This window comes from Xiphophorus maculatus, chromosome 6, assembly GCF_002775205.1.
Source record: "Xiphophorus maculatus strain JP 163 A chromosome 6, X_maculatus-5.0-male, whole genome shotgun sequence".
Taxonomy (NCBI): domain Eukaryota; kingdom Metazoa; phylum Chordata; class Actinopteri; order Cyprinodontiformes; family Poeciliidae; genus Xiphophorus; species Xiphophorus maculatus.
The window spans coordinates 14,890,485-14,910,660 of NC_036448.1; the positions used below are offsets into that span (position 1 = coordinate 14,890,485).

Here is a 20,176-nt window from a genome sequence, read left to right on the forward strand (position 1 = left end):
AATAATAATACTAATAATAATAATAATAATAATAATAATAATAATAATAATAATAATAATAATAATAATAATAATAATAATACATTTTTTTAAACTGGCTGTTAGATTTACATTCCTACCAATTTTATTGTTCTGTATACAAGTATTTTACATTTAATCTAAAACATGTTCATCTTCATATTTCTATTTTTGGTTTGATTCATAGTATTTTAGTGTGTTGCTAAGTTTTGTTTGTGTGTTTGTTTTTTAGTGTTAACTCACCACAATTGTGTTTCCCCAGTTTTTTCTCTCCCATAATAGGTCAGTTTATCTATTTATCTTTTTGATAGATTTTTTTTAATTTCTAAAAATACGTACAAGCCAAACAAAAATGCATAAAAAATATTAACAATAAATTCCCCACAATTAATGTGGAAAAAATGTTACGTTCGATGAAAGTTTAAGCACGAGAAATACAAAGTACAAACATGGTTTTCTAAATTAAACGTATAAAATTGCTATTCAAAATAAGAAATACAACAGAGTAATGTCTGATCAGAAGCAGAATTGCATAAGCAATCTTTGAGTACACCGAGTAGTGTTATTAGGGCTTCTATAATAAAAACTAAAGCTGATTATTTCCTGGTAGTTTCACTTTCTTATAGTTTATTATTAGTTTACAACCCATGTGATAGCTTGTGAAATAGGGCTCTCTGGACGTGTAACTCACCTTACAGGTTATACCAGCACAGCAGAGCCACTGCTGTTAATGCAAATTGTGTTAGACAGGTGTTAGCAGGCCCGGGTGAGGCGGCAGCAGCTGGACAGTTGGATCTCATTACAGGGTTACTTTATGGAGTAAAAGCAGCACGTATTTTGGTACGTGAATTTGCTTTCTGTTTTCTGATAGTATAAAGTGAAGCTCCAAGCAAAACAAGTCACGTGTTTCACAAGCGATCACAGCCGAGAGTTCTAATTTTCCGATTTTCTTGCTAATTCAACACGTTTTGTTTAATGTTGTAAGCTATTTTAAAGAGTTTTCTAATTATCTGTGAGGCGAGTTTCTTACCTGTAGCTTTCTTTGTTTTCTATGAACTTAGATTTGATTAAACTTAATAATCTACAACTTCCCTTTCACGGACTGTTACAACCGAATGGTGAAACAGAGACCATAACAGACCGACGTATCACGTCTTTCTGATAAAGTATTCTAACAGCTAGCGCGGGGGCCAGCCGCGAATAGGTGTAATACGCCGACACCATGCAAAACAGGACATGCCTGCAGACCCGAGTTCGATTCCCACTTCCGGCAGAAGCTTATGTTACTTTACCCAATCTTTTCTATTTTTAAGTGTTTATATTCTAAAAAATTAATATTTATAATCAATAATCAATGCCAGTCATGCAAAATTATAAACCATTACTTCCACCCACTCATGGAAAAACCACATAACTCTTATGAAAAATGTATAAACAAATTTATACATTGTTTCGTTATTTATTTATTTATTTGTTTCCTTTTTTTATATTGGTTTATTACCAATATATGGTTCCATTTCTGGAACTGATCTTGTTTTGGAAGACCAGTTCCAAAACAATGCATTATTTTGGAACTGATCTTAAATCTTGTATAAATGTACATTGACAGTCAATAAATTATATTCTATATGCATAGTGTAAATTGATCTCACATCATGTGTAATTTAGTAAAAAAAAAAAAAGAAGCACATTTGTTGACATATTTATATTTACTTTGTATTAACAGAGGCAAACAACAGTTTAAATATTTACATATTCAACTTTTTACAATATAAAATCTTGCCATATTTACAGCATATTTAGATTTTTTTTTATCTATATAAATATATGGAATATAGAATAATAATAGAATACCTAAACATCTCAATAGAACCATGTAATATTTATTTTTTCTTTTCAGCCACCCATCTTTGTCGCTCTGCCTCATAAAAAGGTGATTTGCAGAATTCCTTCCAAGTCATCTCCTTAGCCATACCCTGAGACTTGTACATGGACAGAACCTTTGCAGGACAATATATGTATTTCCCTGCCATGATCATGCTGAATCACGGGCACATCAAAAGGTGGCTGAGCTAAGGAAGCTGTCATAAAAATATGAAAACACATGGAATTAGGTTCCTAATAATACAAAACAAAAAAACAAATTAAATTACAAATTTGTAGAATGTGTTCCAAATAGTAGCAACATTATTTACAAAATATTTGAAAGACAGTGTGGAAATGTTTTTATTAAATCAAACTACTCAGAGTAAAAAAACATAAATCATTTTTTGAATGCAATCTGTTCTTACTGTCTTCAGCACTGTCTGCAAAGGAAAGGACTCTCTGTGCAGAGGTTGAAGCTGCACTTGGACTGGAATCTGAAAAGAAGTGTTATCATTCTGTTATTTCTCTGTGGCTTCATTATAATTTTAAGACAACAGATAAAGTAGTTGTGAATAGTATCCAGATAGTGGTACCTATGCAACAAGCAGATCTTTAAAGATTAGTTGAAACTAACCTTTAACCTCTGATTCTTTTGCACTTGCTGTTTCCTTCACCATAAATGACAGCTGTGATGGAAGGGCCACCGGCATTTTTTGTGTGATTGCCAGGACTGTAAATAGTCAGAAGAAAATAAAAATAAAGTTTATTGCCTAAAGATATTTAAAAGTATAAGATTTCTATTCAAGAATATAATTTAAAACTCTTTACTGTCAGCTGTTGAGGATTCTGGTTCACCTGATGCGTCAGAAGGCCTGGATACCGTTGCAGTTGGTCCTAAATGAAGAGAATATATCAGTCACTGTGTAAATCACAACTGAACTCAACAGATGGCGTTGGTGAAAACTCAAAAAGTTGTACTTTTATTCCTTCTGCTCATCAGACTTCTAAAAATATTTAGAAGGTCATTTCCAAATGTGGGAAACAAAACAGCCTACAAATTGAACACTTGACTGTTAGCTTTAGCAGGAGGAACAACAGCACTTAAATAAACATGCTGTTAGTAACAAAAAAAAAAAAAAAAAAGGTAAGCATGCAGAATTGAAATATATACTCACCAGCATCTCCATCAATTCATAGTCCTTTGACATGCAGAGTAACGGTCGCAAACAGCGATATTGTAACAGGAACTTGACCGGAACATGGCCAGAACACAAGAACATGGTCAAGGCTCAGGGTTGGAGGGTTATTCATCATATTAGAGAATAACACTCCAGTTCTGAAACCTCCGATTTGAAGGAAAACCTGTCTTTGCTCTTGAAGATGCTTTTGACACGGGGGTTCTCTCTGTGTCCGCTGACCCTGACACTGTGTACACAGAGACAAATGTGTGAGAGAAACTAAGTGCAAGCAGAACATATGTTAGAATGTCAGCAATCGAAACCATAGTCTGTTTACTGCTCAAGATTTTAGAGGGTGAGATGTTTAGCATTGCAGCCTCCAATCCTTCGTCCTCCTCCATCACTATAAGAGACAAAATATTAATTGTATACAAAAATTAAGGATCAATCTGGGTGGAATATTTAATTTTTAAGGCAATATTTGCCCTGTCATCTTAACACTTTTAATACACTATTCTTAACTGCTCACCCAGACATTTATCTGGTTCACCGGATGGTGTGTTGGTTTGACTGGAGGAGGACTGTTGTTTCTTGAGCAGGTACTGCTGCAGCTTCTGCATCCTGGTCCCATGAAGGCAGCTCTTCTTCAGTATGAAATCAGCATAGCCATCTTCTCTTCCATCCCAAATTTCTTTCCAAGTGCTCTTGGCCCGAGAGCCAAAACCAACCAGCTGGTCATCTTCAGAAGAGGCTGCTGTAATTTTGCTGGCTTCATAGTCCAGGGCATCTTTAATCTCTTTAAAACTGAGAGCATATTTAACAAAAGTTAACAGGTTGACTTTGCTAAGGCTCTCAGTTATACAGATCCCAGCTTCCTCCTCCTTCTGGAGGTTTCTGATGAGGTACAAAGTGTAACCTGCACCATTTTCCAAGAGCCATCGGAAACACTTCCCTTTGTACTTTCCAAATTGGAGGCTGTAATCTCCCAGGACCTCTGACACATCTGTGACATCCCCTCCTCTTTCCAGGACCACAGTCAAAGCATTCTGCCGCACAACATCCTCTCTCTTAGGCTCAGACTTGTCCCACAGACTGGGATTATTTTTTATCTTCTTGGCCTCAGGAGAGGGATCCTGAAGAAGGAAGCCAAGAGGCCCCTTGCGGAAAACCACACTTCGTCTCCCTGGATAAAAAATGGTCTTCTTCATTTTGACCTGGTGTGGAGCAAAAAAGGATGAATCAGGCATTAAACAAAATACTTTAAAACCTTTGAAATACATTTTCTTTAAATGTTACGATTAATACATTAGAGCTAATCAATGTAGAACAGTACATTTTAATAAAATTCCATTTTTAAATAAAACATAAATAAAACAAGGTTTTGTTGTGGAAAAAAAATATTTTATCTAGAGTCTGGAAATGGCCTAATTAGAAATGTATTAAAACAAATACACCCAAAGTCAAGAGGGACATAAGATATAATTTTTTATCTATGTTTTTATTTACTTCTACTGTAATCAGATCTCCATTTACGAGTATAATCTGATTTGAAAGAGACGTGTTTGATCATCTCACAAAATAAATTGACAGATTGAAATGGAATATATGATTTAGTAAAAATGCTGACTTTATCATCATCATACGTTTGACATGATACGATAGTCCAACATACTGTACATACAGTAGCAATGACAATAGTTGCGGTTTGTTAGGCAGTGTCATAATATTTAAGACATCAGAATGATTTTAATTCAGCTTCAGTGTCAGGCACCGACAAATACACCAAATATAACATTAAATCAGAAGACGAATTATAAAACTAGATAACGCCAGACACCGTAGTAGTACGAAGTAACGCTCCCGCTACATGTAATATATTCGGCCGAAAAGACGCGATCATGACGAAAAACATGTTTTATATCCATCGGCATCACTTACCTAATAAAATGAAGAAGGATGGATGTGAAGATATCGCTTTTCTTTGATATGTTTCCCCTTCTCCGCGTAACGCCGGTAATTTCTCCTAAAAATCTCAGTCGAAAAGCCGGAAAGTTGCCTTCTTCTGAATCCAAGCAAGGAGGGGGGCGTGTCACTCCCGGACATGAGATTGGACAGCGCCACCACGGCATAGTGGTCAAAAATATATTGCGTCCGTAGTGGTTTAGGACTACCATTGGAAATGAATGGGAAACGGTTTAGGGCCGTTTAGCTAAACAATTCTCAGCTGCCGACAAAAAGCATATAACCCAATGCATTCCCTTTACAAAAGTTGTGTTGTGATACCGCGAATAATTGCAGCATCTTGGCTCGTTGGTCTAGGGGTATGATTCTCGCTTAGGGTGCGAGAGGTCCCGGGTTCAAATCCCGGACGAGCCCTCTCTTTTTTTTTTTTCTTTTTTGAAAATCGCTCTTTTTGCACTGTTGTTGATAGTAGACTAGTACTGTCCCCGACGAATGTTAAAGCGCTTTCTTTACACAGGTCTTGTTGTTCCGACCTGTAAGTGGTCCTGTTTTTGCATAAATATAAAAAAGGAAACTTTTTTTTCCATTTGTTGATTTTCAGCAGTACGTGTTGTGAATTCTGCATTTTGCCATTTTTCCTAACGTTTTATATTTCACATATTTTTATTGTCATCAACTTTTAAGTGTAACATAGCATTGTACCTTCTATATGCTTATTGTGTTGCTCCCTGTACTATGATTCTGGCATTGCAGGTAGGATGAATAAAATCTTAAACAACTATAGTTGACTTAAGAGAAGCAATTTGCTTCAAAATAAGAATTGACCCCGACGTGATTTGAACACGCAACCTTCTGATCTGGAGTCAGACGCGCTACCGTTGCGCCACGAGGTCTGTCGAAGAAGTTGAAGCATAGCAAATACTGAAATGTTGGTATACGAGATATTTCATGTTTTATTGCATGTAAGCTGTGCTTCAGCGTTTGAGAGATCATCAAGAGCCATTGACAGCTGTTTTTAGAAGCAGTTGAGACCCAAATGGAGGTATAAGAACGAGTTTGGTGGGTCGGATATTTTATTGGCTACCATGGAGCGAACCATTTACACCTTGGGATTTTTAAAAAGGTCTACATTAGTCGTGTGTATTGCAGTACAAGATTGATTCCACCGTTTTGACTTCGCTTTACGGTGATGTGTTGCTCTCTGCCACTAAAAATGCACTTTGACGGTTATCGAAGGCGGCCAAACAGCGCGTTACTTGCTGTGCCTAAACTATGAACTGCTTTCTGCTGTGACTGCAGTTCATTAGCCTCCTGTAAAAAAAAAAAAAAACTCTCGGGGCTTTTCAGATAAGCAATCCAGCTCATTAAAACCTCCACCTGTAATCCTCATTTGTACGTCATTCAGTTTTTGAAACAAGTGTGCTATTTATGACCAACGGCCGGTTAGCTCAGTTGGTTAGAGCGTGGTGCTAATAACGCCAAGGTCGCGGGTTCGATCCCCGTACGGGCCAATGCTGTTTTTTCGAAGTAAGTGTTATTGTTATGCAAAGTGCAATACATCAATAGTTGTATCTTAACCTAACTAAATTGACAAGAGGTTTTGTCTCTGTTAGCTGTGTACATTTGGACACTAAAATTTCCCTCAATATTTCTATTCAAAATAGCTTAAGCTCAGTCAGGATGGTGGATAATCAATGGTCATTCATTTTCAATCTTTACCCACTCTTCTATGGACCTAAACCAGTCTCATAATTCACAAATGCACATTTCGAGATTCACAAATGCACAGAACAAGATCCACAAATGCACAGAAGGAGATCCAGAAATAGAAGGAGATCCACAAATGCACAGGAAGAGATACACCAAAAATAGACCGAAAATATCATATGCGCAGCTGTAGAGGGCATACTGTTTAAATTTCTTCAGGTTGTTTCTTGAAAACTCGTGGCGTTGGTGGTATAGTGGTTAGCATAGCTGCCTTCCAAGCAGTTGACCCGGGTTCGATTCCCGGCCAACGCAGATGTTTTTGTTTCTGAAAAGGAAGCTATTACTGTGAGCTGTTTCAAATTAGTTTTCCACATATTATTCATGGATATTTGAACATGTAGCTACAAGAGTGTAGTTACTTTTTTCTGTAACTACACTTGGGTTTAGTATTCCATAATTGTAATAGCACATTTTAAAAGGTAAACCAAACATTTGTTTTCATTATCATCTAAGCACAGTCTTCGTAAGAAAAAGGAAACATTTCATAAAACAAATTAATCCCAAACGTTTAGCCTGAAACTGAAGCAAAAAGCAAAAAAAACATGTGTTATCCCTACACTGTTTTGTAGCAAGTTTGAATCAAACGTAATTAGGATTTTTGCTGTTCTTAAGTCCTGCAGGACTTCCACCGTCTGTTAACTGTGTACTAAATTCATGTAAGCAGAAGAGGTGAACATGTAGCTCATTTTTAAAGTGTTACAAATGATAAAGGCTGAGATGATAATGAGATGCCATGAGATGCCTGTGTGAGTTTTACACACAGATACTTTTCATATTAGTCACATTAATTTATGATGAATCCTAACATCTGAATGAAGACAGAGAAAATTGACCTGCGGAGGAAATGTGTGGTTGTTTCTCCTCCACAGAGTGCTGTAAGTTAATTTGTTACCCTGTTCAACAAGTGTTAATCCTGCTTACCCTCCTCTTTCCTGTGTTGCCATGGATATGCTATTCCTATGGCAACTGCATGCCTTTGTGGATGGCCTCGGGCCCCTCCACAGAGGATTCTGAACCTTTCATTACACATTCCCTTCAAGCTCACAAGCAACTCATAGAAGTCACACATAGGCTCACTAACTAATTGTTGCATTTTCTCTTTGCCTCCTGCTCCTACCTTCCTGTTTTTTTTTTTTTCCACAAACGGAGCTCATGATACCGGATGCTCTGGTCGAGGATTGTGATCAGATTTAAGGCAAAATTCCCTGTCATACGAGTCAGGGCTTTTTCAACTGTTCTAATTCCCAGCTGCAATAGAAACCAGATCTCCACTTTAAAGATTCATGAGATCCCTTACGAAACAGAGGACAGTCTAAACCAGGGAAAGTGTTTCTGTGTCAGAGAGAGCGATGCACAAGTATGGGAGTGGCTGTTGGTGGAAGTCAGAGCCTGAGCTGAGGCAGATTTTGGTTCCCCAGTTATTACCTGGGCTCTAAAAGAGTGTGTGGGTGAGTGTGGCAGGTGGGGGACCTCCACCTGCCGAATGAACCCTGTTAGCATCGGGCAGTACCATGGGCTACGAGTGGGCTCAGCCCTGTTTGCCATTGTTGCCGGCTGCATCATCATCGGGGTGTCCAGGGAATGTGATGCTGATGCTGTAGGAGGAATTTTCCTGGGAGCTGGAGGCCTCGGTGAGAGTCTGAATGAGAAATACTTTGGTTTGGTTATTTTCTTTTCAGGTTATCTTTTGCAGATGTTGCAAAATAAAGTTCTAAATAAGACAAGATAAAAGGAGTTTCTAACAACTTTTTAAAAAATAATTAGCTGAATATTTTAAGCTTTGTATCGCTCTGACATTAATTGCTTTGCTTGTTTTAAAATGACTGGTTTCTCCTAAATAACTGAACCCAGGAGACCTTGCAGTTTCTCACAATAGGATTTCCTTTAAAAAGATAAAAATCGAAAAAGTAACTCCTCCTGTATTCAGCCTCCTCAGGGAAAGATTTTGTAGAACTATCTTTTGCTACAGCTGTAAGTTTTTAGGATATGTTTTTTACTTGCTTAACACATTTAAGATGTAGCATTTTTGTTCATTTTCCTTTGTAAATTAGCCCAACCTCTGTCTGACTGGATGAATCCTGTCCAGGCTTCGCCATTGAAACATATGAAATTGTCTTTTTTTTAATTTAATCTAAACTCTGTCCGTATATTCATGGTAATCATCTCACTTAAAAGTTAACCTCGATCTCAGTCTCAAATCTTTTGATGCCTCTACTTCCAGGATTACTTTGTATTTAGCTCCATCCATCCTTCCATGAAACTCTGACAAGCTTCCATTTCCCTGTTTAAAAAAAAACAACAAACATCTCCACAGCATGATTATGCCACTACCATGTTTTATTACGAGAATGTTTTGTTCAGGATGACCAGTGATGTTAGGTTTTAATTGCAGACCAGAGTCACGAGAAACTTGAATTAAACTATTGTCTTATCTGACCAAAATGTTTCCTCTACATACCTGACATGAGTCATAAAAGCCTTCTTATGGAGTCTTTCACCAATAGTGTTTTTTTTTTCTTTAAATGTTCAAAGGTGCAATTTTGTTTCAAAACCTTTTGTTTTAAACGTTTACATTATGTTATCCCTAATGTGTCCACTATGTTCTATGGTCTTCTTGATGCTTTTGCTCGCTGATGATCTCCAAGAACTATCTCCATTTCTCCTTTACAGAACAGCTGTATCTATTCTAAGATTGAATTACACCTGGGGATTCTTTACATGTACGATGGCAGGACATCGGCTGAATTCACCCAATATGCATAATGCATTGATGTAAATGTAAAATGTTAAGGTCTGCGACTAGCGACTTCTTCCATCCAATGTTCATTTGATACAAGACTGTAACCAGAACCAGCTGATAGCAGGAGGAGCTGCTCTGATAAAAGTGTGTCTGGACTAGTTTGCTGGAGAGAAAGAGGAAAGGGCAGCGCTTGTGATCTGTGGAAGACAACATCAGCATGTGAATGCATTGTTAATGAGAAATTCATTCTCGCCGAGGAGCTGATCAGCTTTTAATAATTGATTTGTCTTGCTAACGTGCAGCTACCTGCACTCACAAATAAAATCTGTGCACCGCAGTGTGACTGATACTTTCACTCTCGCAGAATTTTGTGCGACTGTGCAGCAGACGTCCTAATTATGTGTTTTTTGGGGCTTGTGTGGCTTGATGCCGCCTCCGACACACAGGCTGACTAATGAGTATGAACAGAGTGTTCTCTGCAGATTGTTTTCACTCCTTCTGCAGTTTCATGACATTTTAAGCGCAGACATGCATCACAGCCACCCTCAGGAGCTGGCAGGCTGTAATGCGAGCTCTGTAGATTGATAAGAAAAATCAATAAAAGTGCTGATTGGGAGCGCAGGACTACAAGAAGGTGCCAAAGCCTTGTGTTTCAGATGCCACTTTGCACTTTGATCTGAACTAGAAGAAGCATCTCAAGATGTATCGGTTGTAAGGATCATACTGGGAAAGCTTACACTTTGGGGATTGATATATAATGAAACATTCCCAATCATCTGTGAAATAGACCGTCTTCTATTTTTCAGACTTTCTTCTATCTCCCAGGCAACAAAAGCAATTAGGTTACTTCTTCAAGTAAATTAACTAGTTACAACATGCAAACTATGAAGCAATTCCAGACCATTCATCAAAAACATTATTGCCACTTTCTGCTTTGCAGGCTTGCTCATTTCAATCTACCCCTTCATAAAAGCTTGGCTGAATATCAACAACATCCTGCCATCTTTTGGTAAGTTTTTACATAGATTGAATTTCTCACTTATTAAAACACACAACAGTTTTTCTCCATCTAAATATTGTTCTACCCTTTTATCCTGCCAGGAAACTTCAGAGTTCACCCCACTGTGGCTAATGCTGATCAACCAGCTGAGACACTGAGACGAGAGGGTGAGTGGAAACAGAGTCGAGGCAGCTGAAACTCCAGGGATCTTAGTTCATGTGCATTTATTATTCATTTTGATATCTGCAAATACGCTGGAAAGCTAAGAAGTACATATTTAGGACTTTTTCACATTTTGCCAGGCAATAACTACAAACGTTTATATATTTTAAGTTTTGCAACAGACAAACACAAAATAGGAGATACATATAAAGTACACAGAAAGCAATAAATGATTAAAATGTGAAAAATGTGACATGCATTGTTTTACTCCAGGTTCCCAAATAAACTCCAGTGCCATCCACTGCCTTCATAATTTCCCGAATTAGAGTCAGTCAGTGTTCAATTTAATCTCACAAAAATGCAGCTGTTCTAAATAAGCCTCAGGGGTGACAAAACAGAGTTGTGAAGCAAAGAGGTCCATGCTAACTCTGGGGAAGCTCTGGAGATCCAGTGCGTAACTAGAAGAGTCAAGCGGAAACATAAGCACTCCACAAATCTGGCTTTACACTGTAAAAAAGAGACGTCTCTAATTTATGGTAAAATACCCGCAGCTGTGGTTGCCAGAATTTTACAGTACAAATACAGTATTTATCCATATTTATGTATATTTATGTGTATGGTAAAAGTCTGTGGTTGCCAGAATTTTACCGTATTTGTAAAGGTAAAATTTGTTCAGTAAAATTTGTACATATGTACTGTAAAATAATCTGTGGTGCAATTCAGCTGTAGCGGCATGTGACACTAAACTCATTACTGCATCGTGTTCTGTCTGCTTTCCTGTGGTCCTGTTAGGCACTCAGAGTCAACTCCAACTGGAGCGCTCAAAGAGTCGAATGGGAACCTTCGTGGAGGGAGGACCAGCTGCCGAGCCCAATCCAGAGGAGGGGTACAAACAGAACATAGAAATAAGATGAACTGAATTGAATACAAAGTAAATGTACTTGTACTGGCCACTTTATTAGGTACATCTTCCTAATACTTGGTTCTCAGAAAATCGGAGAAATTGTTTTGCCTCCGGTAGATCAGTAGGTTTTGAAATCCTCTCCCAGCAAAGTTCAGAGTCCCAGATACTTTGTTTGCTACATTCAAAGTCACTAAAATCACATTTCTTCTTCCTTCTGATGCACAGTTTGAACTTCAGAAAGTTTTCTTCACAACATCTGGATGTTTTAACGCAGCAAGTTGCTTCCAGGCGACTGGCTGATTTGCTATTTTTGCTAACAAGCACTTGGACAGATGTACCTCATAAAATAGCTGTTGAATGTGTATGAAGGCCTGTTAAAAAAACATGTTCTTTGCACATCACACATGTGCAAATACCTATAGACAGACCAAACATCTGTAGACTTTCCTTAAAGCTTTAGATGCTGTTGATTTTAATTAATACAACAGAACTAAAATTGGGTTGTTGCAAAGGATGTTTTTAACCCTGTAACTGCCATGAGGACACCGGTGTCCTGATGGACCCATTAACTGACGTGAGTGTTTAGGGGGTGAAAAGTAAGACAAGAGTACCTTGAGAAATAAGTATCTGTTAGGAGACTCTGGATAGATGCCCTTAACAATGTGTTTGTTTTACATTTAGGACATATGTGTTCCTATGTCAACTGTTTACATATAAATAATGAGCCCAGTCTTTAGCATGTTAGGATAAAAAAGCTGAACTAGCTGTAATAAAATAAAACCTGACTGAGTGAAACACATAGGTGCCATAGACCAATGCTCAATCATTTTACAGTTCTCTGAATATCAACAAGTCCACTGAAAAGTAATGAACATGTGTAGAACAGATTCATCCAACCCAATCTTCTTCTGATTTGTTTTTCTTTATGTGTCTTTTTTTCTCTCTCTTTTTCTCTTTTTCAGTTCTGTCACACACTGACACCCACCACATAGCCTTCATTGCCACCATGACTCATGCATTGGTCTGTTGCAGGACTTCTTCAGACATGCCAGATGTCTTATCGAGACGGAAAATGAAACAGTCACCCACTGCTCAAGACCTTCCGTGATGTCATCGTGTCACATGACTCCACCAACAACTCTCCCTGGCAGCAGTATTCTTTGTACAACTGTTGTTAAAGCTCAACTGCAGATTACTGTTCCCTCTTTTTATATAAATTATGTGGTCTAATAAACCTACAAAAACTAAATCCAATATATATATATATATATATATTTTTTTTTTAGATTTGTTAAAGTTACATTTTGAAACCTGTGATGGAGGTGAAGCTCATTTGGAGGGGCTTGCGTGATGTTAAGAGTAGAATTAAATTGAAGGTTAGTTCCTCATAAAGGCAAAGCAAATGTGTGTGTTGTCACGAACAGTGACATGTATTACGTTCACACGGTGACCTGCTCCCCACCGTGCGACATAATGAACATATTCAGGACGTCGCAGGGAGAACAGCTGCTGCTTGGAAGGTGGTGATGGTAGGAAGGCTGCAGTCTCACAATAAAACGTAGCGTGCTGTGAGGATGAATGATGCAGAGTCGTGCTGATAGAGCTTAACCAACAGGTACCTGAGGATTCAGCAGTGCCTTAATGGCTGCCAGCAGCTTTATTGTCAGACTTCAAACAAGAATGCCTCACCATACAATCCTTCTGCGTCACCAAGGGCAACCATGAATGCGCATGTGAAGAACATTACAGTATTCAGGGCTTTGCTCAATCAATTGACAAGCATGTCAGTGTAGTATTGTTTGGTGATTACTAAAATACACCAAAACAGAACCCTTTAAGTACAAAGCATTTAATCAGCTTAAAGAATCTTTTTTTTTCTTTTTATTATTATTTTACTTTCAGTAATTTGAGATTGTCTGGACTAAAAACATACCTTTAGGTTTATATGAAAATTTAATTAGTTTAATGTGTTCTGGTGTAGATTGGCTTATTAATAAATTTGATTTAACTTAACATTATGTTCAATCTTTTTTCAGTGTATGACATTCATATCACGCATCTCTTGATGATCATTGGGATTCTTTGAGTAATTAACCTCTGATTGAAGTTATTCTGTACTGATGCTCTTGCAATAAATACTTTTCAAATTTAAATTTGTTTTAAAAGTCATCTAAAAACCCATAGGAAAACATCTCACCTAGCTTTCCTCCTCCATTTCTGTGGAAGCTGGTCTTTGAGCCTCAGCAGCTGTTTTATTGCTCATTTAATCACATTCCCCTTTCAAGAAAATCTACAAAGAGATTTAAATTTCATGTGCGAGATCTAAATCAAGCATATTAGACACACATAGAATAAAGGCAAGCTGACAAGAACAGGCTTCAACAGTCTTCATCTTCATTCAGCCCCACTTCACGCTGAGTGGGGTACGGAAAGTCATCTATGATTTAATAATCCTCCGGATAGTTCGGGAGTTTTTAAAATGAGATTCTGTTTAAAGCCCATAAGAAGACATCATTTATTTGTTATTGATTTATTTAAAATGTTTTTGTTTTAAATAAACCTTTTCTTTATTTTGTATAAAACCAGATTAGTGGGTCTCAGAGCCTGAATCTAAATACTTATTCAAGTTCCAAAGTAGATTTCTGTTGTATAAAAAGATATCTGATTCCTAAAATCACATAGTGCTTTAAGAGAATGTCTTATGACTCTTTAAATCACTGCCAGGTTTCATTAAATGGATATTGAAATTAAATGAAATGAGGCTTGTGATTGTTCATGTTATTCACATCCTATAGAGAACCTTACTATTAATTATATCATTCTTTCTGTAAACGGGATATATCAACTGATAGGTCTCTGGAACTTACCTGTCAAAGAAACAGAAGCTTCTAAAACTTTTTAAAATATTTATTTGCTAAAAACTTATGTATTTCAGCTTTTCAAAAAGTTGAAATACTCAAAGATGTACTCTTTCTTTTGTACATTTTAGATACTTCAAGTCTTTGACAAAGAATGTTAATTTTCCCATTTATGTTTAGACTGTCAGCTCCAAAAAAACATTGTTTGGTCTTAAGCTAAACATTTTGCAACTGAGCTTAAGAAAGTAACAGTTTATAAGCAACACATTTCAGATAAGCATAATACTGGTGGGTTTAATTTTGGAGATGTAAAATAAAAACACATATTTTATATATTTAGAGATCAAATTTCCACATCAGCATAAGCATGCAAACAGGCAAACAAACAACAAATATTTTAGACCTCCAGTAAAAGGTTAAAAAAAAGTATAGCTGGGTAATAGTCACAAAACATACAATTAGAGTGGTTTAAATAATCATTATTTTATTGATTGCTGTAGTGCTTTGCTTTTTCATTTGATAGCTACTCAGACCTCAGACGTTTGTTTTGTTTTTAGTACTTGTTTCACACAGGAAGGTCACTGGTGGTGCAAAGACTCCAGTCTGCATTTCCATGTAAATAATCATTAGGTGGCACCTAATTAACGATTGCACACATGACAATATCTTTGCACTGCATAAAATCACACTCACAAAACTTAATATGATTTCTTGACTTTACTGGTGTTTTGAGATTGTAGACGTCTACCCCACTCTTAAATTTTTTTCATAAGAGCTATTAATATGGGTAAAAAAAAAAAAAAAAGAAGAAGAAAGCATTTCATGGTAAAAGCTTTTCACAGAAAGTCTTCAAAAATCCTGAACAATCAGCTTGCAAAGTTGCCATTGATATTTTAATGCCTGTCAATATGAAGAGGTGAAAATTTAAGTTCTTCATTGTTGAAGTGAATGAACTTTGATGCAGCATAAATATTAACTAATGACAACAACAAAGACATTCTAGATTCTTAAACATTGGTTTTGACAAGAAAGACATATTATATAGTTGTTGTTTTTTTTAATTATGTGGTAAATCAGCTTGCCATACAACGACCCACTGATGGATGGATCGCTGACGTGGAGACCAGCTCATCGCATCCAGCGGTCCACAGAGGAGGGCATAAGCTCTGCGCGGCACTCAGCAGATATGAATTAAGAAAACATGAATCCTTTGCCCTGCCAGATAGGAAGATGCTTCGGACACGCAGTGTGGATCCGCCATTTACGTGACCTGTCAGGCGCTACAAGCATCTCTCCCCCGGTCCACATCTGGAGCAGCGAGTCAGCTCAAAAGAATTGCCGTCTCACCTAAATTATCTTCTGTCTCCCGCCGGATTAGACACCCCACAGCTTTGTCTGACGTTTCCTGTGCCACTGATTGAATTCCTCCCATGACTTGTGCGGCTCGGGGTTGAAAAGGGGGAAAAGAAAGAGCAACGACAGCAGGATGCACAATATCCGTTTGTTGTTGATGCAGCCTTTTAGCGTGTCAGTAATTACATGCGACTATGAAACGGGGGATCACCGTGAAAATCTAATGGAGTAACAATGGAAGCACCTTTGCTGGGTCGACATAATGGGTAAGAATTTATTCAGATTTGTTTATTTTATTTTTTTTTACATAGAATCAGCATATCTTAATGCTTGGGACATACATCCTGACAAAATCCAATTTACACTTGCGCAAGATATGAAAGACGGCATACTCTTCTTAGCTCTAACATGCTGAATACATGCAAACTGAAATAAATTTGAAATGGAACATTATTTGATAGCAAATGTGAACCAAAGGCCTTTCTGGCCTGAAGTAGCAGCTACACTTCTGATCATATTTAAGTTCTCTGATCCAGAGCAAATAGACGTCAACGCTTGTCAGACATCCTCAGTTGTTAAGCCGCAGAGAAGAAAGCATGTTTTTTTTTGTAAGAATTTAACAATTACATGCTATTATTTACTTCAACACATTTGCTGTTTGTCTATCTCAATTCATTTTTATGTCTTTGAAATCCATCAATTAAATTGTAGAATTGATATATAAAACTAAATTTTTACTGAGAACATCTTGGAGATTGGTTTATGATTTCAGGATTGCATTATAAGGCTTTCTTTCAGATTATGTAATGCAGGCTTTGGATGTCAGCACTGCTGTTTAAGTGCCAGTCACTGATATGAAGTACACAGTGGTCACTGTTTCCTGTTGCATTGCTTGAGTTACAATATATTTTTTTTACTACATGTGTGTTTATGGCTGCTCTTTGTTTTCAAAATATAAAGTACAGTACTTCGCAAAAGTGATCAGACTCCTTGAACATCACAACAACAAAAAATTAAATGTGTTTTACTGAGCTTGTGATGGGCTAAATCAATGTAGCATGTAATTGTGAAGAGGGAAAAACCCCGAAAAAGGATTCTCAACTTTTATTTTATTTTATATTTTACAGAAGAATGAAAATTCAACATTTTTCATTCTGACATTTCTTTGTATTTTTCTTCTTTTTCCAGTATACCCCTAAAATAAAATATGATGCCATCAAATACCTTCAGAAGTCACCTAAGTAGTATATACTGTATATATCTGTGTGTAATTTATTTCCACTACTGTTACAAATACTTCAAAGTTTCCTTAGAGAAAACTAGTGACCTTTTTAGAATGCACGCTAAAAAAGGTCTTAGATATTCAAAACTGTGAATATCTAATGAGGAGAGCATCTTTCAGAGAAGCAGAGAAGCACCAACAGGTGGTTCTACAAAGCATTTACTCGGGAGGGATAAATACAAATGCATGACATATGTTTAAGATTTTTAGTTGTAAAGAAAAAAGAAAGAAAATACTGCATACTTTTCCTTCCACTGTATAATCACATACAATGTTTTAATGGTGTATCACATACAATCACAGTAAAACACGCCAAAGTGTGAGGTTGTGACTTGCCATAATGTGGAAATGTTCACGGTGTATGAATACTTCTGCAGGGCTCTGTAGCAACACAGCAATGAATGATTAGTGTTCAGTGATGCATAAAATAAACTCCCAGGAAGGACACTGCAGTGGTTAGATTAAAATATTATGAGCTTAGAGAATACATGTGTTATAGTCAGTGCTGAAGTCTATTTATGTTTTTATTCTGTGCCCATAAAGATAGAAGATAGACAAAAGAAGTCCCGGACGTAACAACATGGTCATCACTGACAGGAGCAACAGCACCTCTGTGCCTAAAAAGGAGCCCAAGAAGAAGAAGTCTCGTCCTCATGGCCTTCCCTCTCCGGCGCTCTGCTGTGCCTGTGGACTCTGCATCATGTTGGCAGGACTCAACATCACCCTGGTGGGAGCATTCGCCTTCAGCACGCTGGTGCCTTCTGCCAACCCTCCGATCATAATCGGACCCGTCCTGCTGCTGGTGGCCTTCTCCTTCTTTGGCGCCTGCTGCGTGTGCAGCCGTCTCCCTCCCCCGAGCAGCTCTCGAGGCTCTCAGGTGGGCGGCAGGGGGGCGGGATTGATGGGACATGGTGGGCTGGCTGGTGGTGCAGCGTTTGAAATAGAGACCAGCGAGCACACGCTGCAGGACACCACAGCTGTGCAGCTGAGCCCCACATCCTCTGTTGGATCATCCAGAGCCTCCAGCCCGGAACGAGAGGCCCCTGGTGTGACCCTACAGGGACCTTGCAAGCTCTTCACCATGGAGACCAATGGCCCCTCCTGCACTTCTGCCACGGCAACGTACTCAGCTTCTGCAGCAGCGGGCGGGGAGGTGAGGCTCAACCTGCCACGAGAAGAAGTGGTCACCTAGCAAAGCAGAAACACCTTTATAAAATCCAGAGCTCTAGTTGTGTACATACGCTTCTGAGTTTGGTTGCTGGGACTGTGTCCTCTTGTTTACGTAATGCGATATAAATTTGTGAAGAGTGTGGTTTTGATTTCTCTTTCTGTGCAACATGTCGTTAGCATGCAATGTTGAACACACATCAGCGTACTTGTGAATTGAAGCTTTTGGAATTCCAAATTCCTACCTCTTTTGTGCTGTTCCCTTATAAATTTGCTTAAATCCAGGGCATTATGGACAATTTCAATGCAGAAATGAAGAGGAACACATTTTTTTCTCTGCACCTGTGGTGACTGCTGACCTCGACCATCGGCGGAGATTTCAGAAGGTTTGAGAGAAAACTTGGATCACATTTTTAACCTGAAATTACATGTGAAAGGTCAGAAGCTGTTCTTGACATGGGCAAAATCTGGCATTTGCTGAATTGCTGAGCTCATTTTAGGGACATACAATTTTATAGGTCAAAGGGGACTCAAAGCAACATTTTCCGAACAGAGACTAATTTCTAATCACAAGACCTTTAGCAAGTATATTTGCAGTATATTAACTCAGTGTTAAACGGTGCATATTGTCAAATCTTTGGAAGCATAATTCTTGTAGCTTTTGTCATCACAATAGTTAACACTGGGAATACTGTGTTTCTCTTCATTATCCAAACCTTGTGATAATGTTTATCTGTTGTTAAACTTATCGTGGGGCTCGATTTAGACTTGTGTGAACACATGAAGTTCACTTCACCGTATTTACGACATTGCAAAACCAGGTTTATTAGAGTATAAAAGGTGAGATTACATCTGCTCCCAATCACTGTGATATCTTCTTATCAGCCATAAGTCTGTGTGATCACAGGAGACGTTAAACAACTGATCTCCTTTGAAAGGAAAGTTGCCTTAGATGAAAATTTCAGGATCATTTCAATGAGGGCTAATTAAAATGTGCAAACTGCAGTTTCCCGAGAAAGCCTCTATGTTGCTCTGGACTCAGAAGATTTTTTTGTGGTGCATGCCAATGGCCTAAATGTTTCCTTTAAGATGTGTATTTGAAGTAGCGACAGTGTACACACCATGAAAGCCAACTAGACCATAAACGACTGCAACATTGTCTCTCAAAATGACTTTTTTTCCCCTGATAAAGATCAGTGTCATACCAAGTTAGAGCACTGAGCTTGTGTTTTTTTGCGCATGCTCTGGAAAAACAAAAGACTTGAAGATGCAAATATTCTCGTGAATTGTCGGTGTTTTGTCTGTGGTTTTATTTTGTGTAGCATAAGAACCTGCTGAAAAAAAACTGTAAAGGACGAAACTATTTTTGTGAGGTTTATAATTTAAAATAACTATTCCAAATGTAAATTGCATAAAAGAAATAAACAAAAGAGCTCTTTCAGTAAAATTCAAGGTATACATGTGTGACGTTTCACTGAAAACTCATTGAGACTGCTCTACTTTTCATGTGAAATGAGGTCTAACTGGACTTTTTTTTTTTACAGTGGAGAAAACAATTACAATACATCTCAAGAAATATATTACAAAATTGGCCGGTTGACATAAAATTCATACTAGATGTTAGTAATAGCATCTAGTATGTTGTTGCTTTTTATGTGTGTATGAATTCACAAATAAAAAGAGATCTAATCACATTTTTTTTCCATAAATTATGTTCAAAACGTGGAATGGTCTGAGTCAGCTTACCAAATTTATTCAAGTCTCAGATGATTTGCTTCATTTTCTTTCACTAAACCCAGCGAAGGCTTTTCTTGACTGTGTGTTTGCGATTACTGTCTCTTAGTTAAATATTCACTCTACTTTCATGTTTTCATGTATTCCACTACATTTCTTCATTCATCATTAGTTGAATTGTATCA

General features: G+C 37.6%; 3 protein-coding genes and 4 non-coding genes across 10 annotated transcripts; 5 read left to right on the top strand and 2 right to left on the bottom strand.

The window, feature by feature from the left end:
• Positions 1 to 1,802: 1,802 nt before the first annotated feature.
• On the bottom strand, positions 1,803 to 5,272 carry LOC111608819. Of its 3 annotated transcripts, none has more exons than XM_023335032.1 (7): positions 5,001 to 5,272; positions 3,592 to 4,276; positions 3,400 to 3,465; positions 2,713 to 3,309; positions 2,519 to 2,614; positions 2,310 to 2,378; positions 1,803 to 2,099 (listed from the first exon to the last, which is right to left on the bottom strand). In XM_023335032.1, the coding sequence occupies exons 2-4, from the start codon at positions 4,268 to 4,270 to the stop codon at positions 3,200 to 3,202; spliced, it is 855 nt and encodes a 284-aa protein (XP_023190800.1). In that variant the 5' UTR covers positions 4,271 to 4,276; positions 5,001 to 5,272; the 3' UTR covers positions 1,803 to 2,099; positions 2,310 to 2,378; positions 2,519 to 2,614; positions 2,713 to 3,199. The 3 variants fall into 3 exon arrangements, with proteins under 3 accessions (XP_023190800.1, XP_023190799.1, XP_023190798.1); XM_023335031.1 differs by having other exon boundaries at positions 2,713 to 2,778; positions 3,060 to 3,465; XM_023335030.1 differs by having other exon boundaries at positions 2,713 to 3,465.
• A 94-nt stretch (positions 5,273 to 5,366) lies between these two features.
• trnap-agg lies at positions 5,367 to 5,438 on the top strand. The gene has a single exon. It is a non-coding gene; the product is annotated as a tRNA-Pro (tRNA).
• Positions 5,439 to 5,845: 407 nt separating this feature from the next.
• On the bottom strand, positions 5,846 to 5,917 carry trnaw-cca. Its single transcript has one exon. It is a non-coding gene; the product is annotated as a tRNA-Trp (tRNA).
• Positions 5,918 to 6,461: 544 nt separating this feature from the next.
• trnai-aau lies at positions 6,462 to 6,535 on the top strand. Its single transcript has one exon. It is a non-coding gene; the product is annotated as a tRNA-Ile (tRNA).
• A 436-nt stretch (positions 6,536 to 6,971) lies between these two features.
• Positions 6,972 to 7,043, top strand: trnag-ucc. The gene has a single exon. It is a non-coding gene; the product is annotated as a tRNA-Gly (tRNA).
• Positions 7,044 to 8,180: 1,137 nt separating this feature from the next.
• On the top strand, positions 8,181 to 12,902 carry kncn (kinocilin). Of its 2 annotated transcripts, none has more exons than XM_005796091.3 (5): positions 8,181 to 8,422; positions 10,472 to 10,540; positions 10,633 to 10,698; positions 11,486 to 11,579; positions 12,630 to 12,902. In XM_005796091.3, the coding sequence occupies exons 1-5, from the start codon at positions 8,275 to 8,277 to the stop codon at positions 12,703 to 12,705; spliced, it is 453 nt and encodes a 150-aa protein (XP_005796148.2). In that variant the 5' UTR covers positions 8,181 to 8,274; the 3' UTR covers positions 12,706 to 12,902. The 2 variants fall into 2 exon arrangements, with proteins under 2 accessions (XP_005796148.2, XP_023191783.1); XM_023336015.1 differs by having other exon boundaries at positions 12,560 to 12,695.
• A 2,669-nt stretch (positions 12,903 to 15,571) lies between these two features.
• Positions 15,572 to 19,867, top strand: LOC111608805. Its single transcript, XM_023334944.1, has 2 exons — positions 15,572 to 16,074; positions 17,634 to 19,867. The coding sequence occupies exon 2, from the start codon at positions 17,671 to 17,673 to the stop codon at positions 18,280 to 18,282; it is 612 nt and encodes a 203-aa protein (XP_023190712.1). The 5' UTR covers positions 15,572 to 16,074; positions 17,634 to 17,670; the 3' UTR covers positions 18,283 to 19,867.
• Positions 19,868 to 20,176: the final 309 nt, after the last annotated feature.

Coding starts and splice junctions, on each gene's coding strand:
- kncn (XM_005796091.3), top strand. CDS start 8,275: ATGAACCCTGTTAGCATCGGGCAGTACCATGGGCTACGAGTGGGCTCA. Junction 10,541..10,632: donor CAACATCCTGCCATCTTTTG/GTAAGTTTTTAC, acceptor TTATCCTGCCAG/GAAACTTCAGAGTTCACCCC. Junction 11,580..12,629: donor GAGCCCAATCCAGAGGAGGG/GTACAAACAGAA, acceptor GGTCTGTTGCAG/GACTTCTTCAGACATGCCAG.
- LOC111608805 (XM_023334944.1), top strand. CDS start 17,671: ATGGTCATCACTGACAGGAGCAACAGCACCTCTGTGCCTAAAAAGGAG.
- LOC111608819 (XM_023335031.1), bottom strand. CDS start 4,270: ATGAAGAAGACCATTTTTTATCCAGGGAGACGAAGTGTGGTTTTCCGC. Junction 3,466..3,591: donor TGAACCAGATAAATGTCTGG/GTGAGCAGTTAA, acceptor TGTCTCTTATAG/TGATGGAGGAGGACGAAGGA.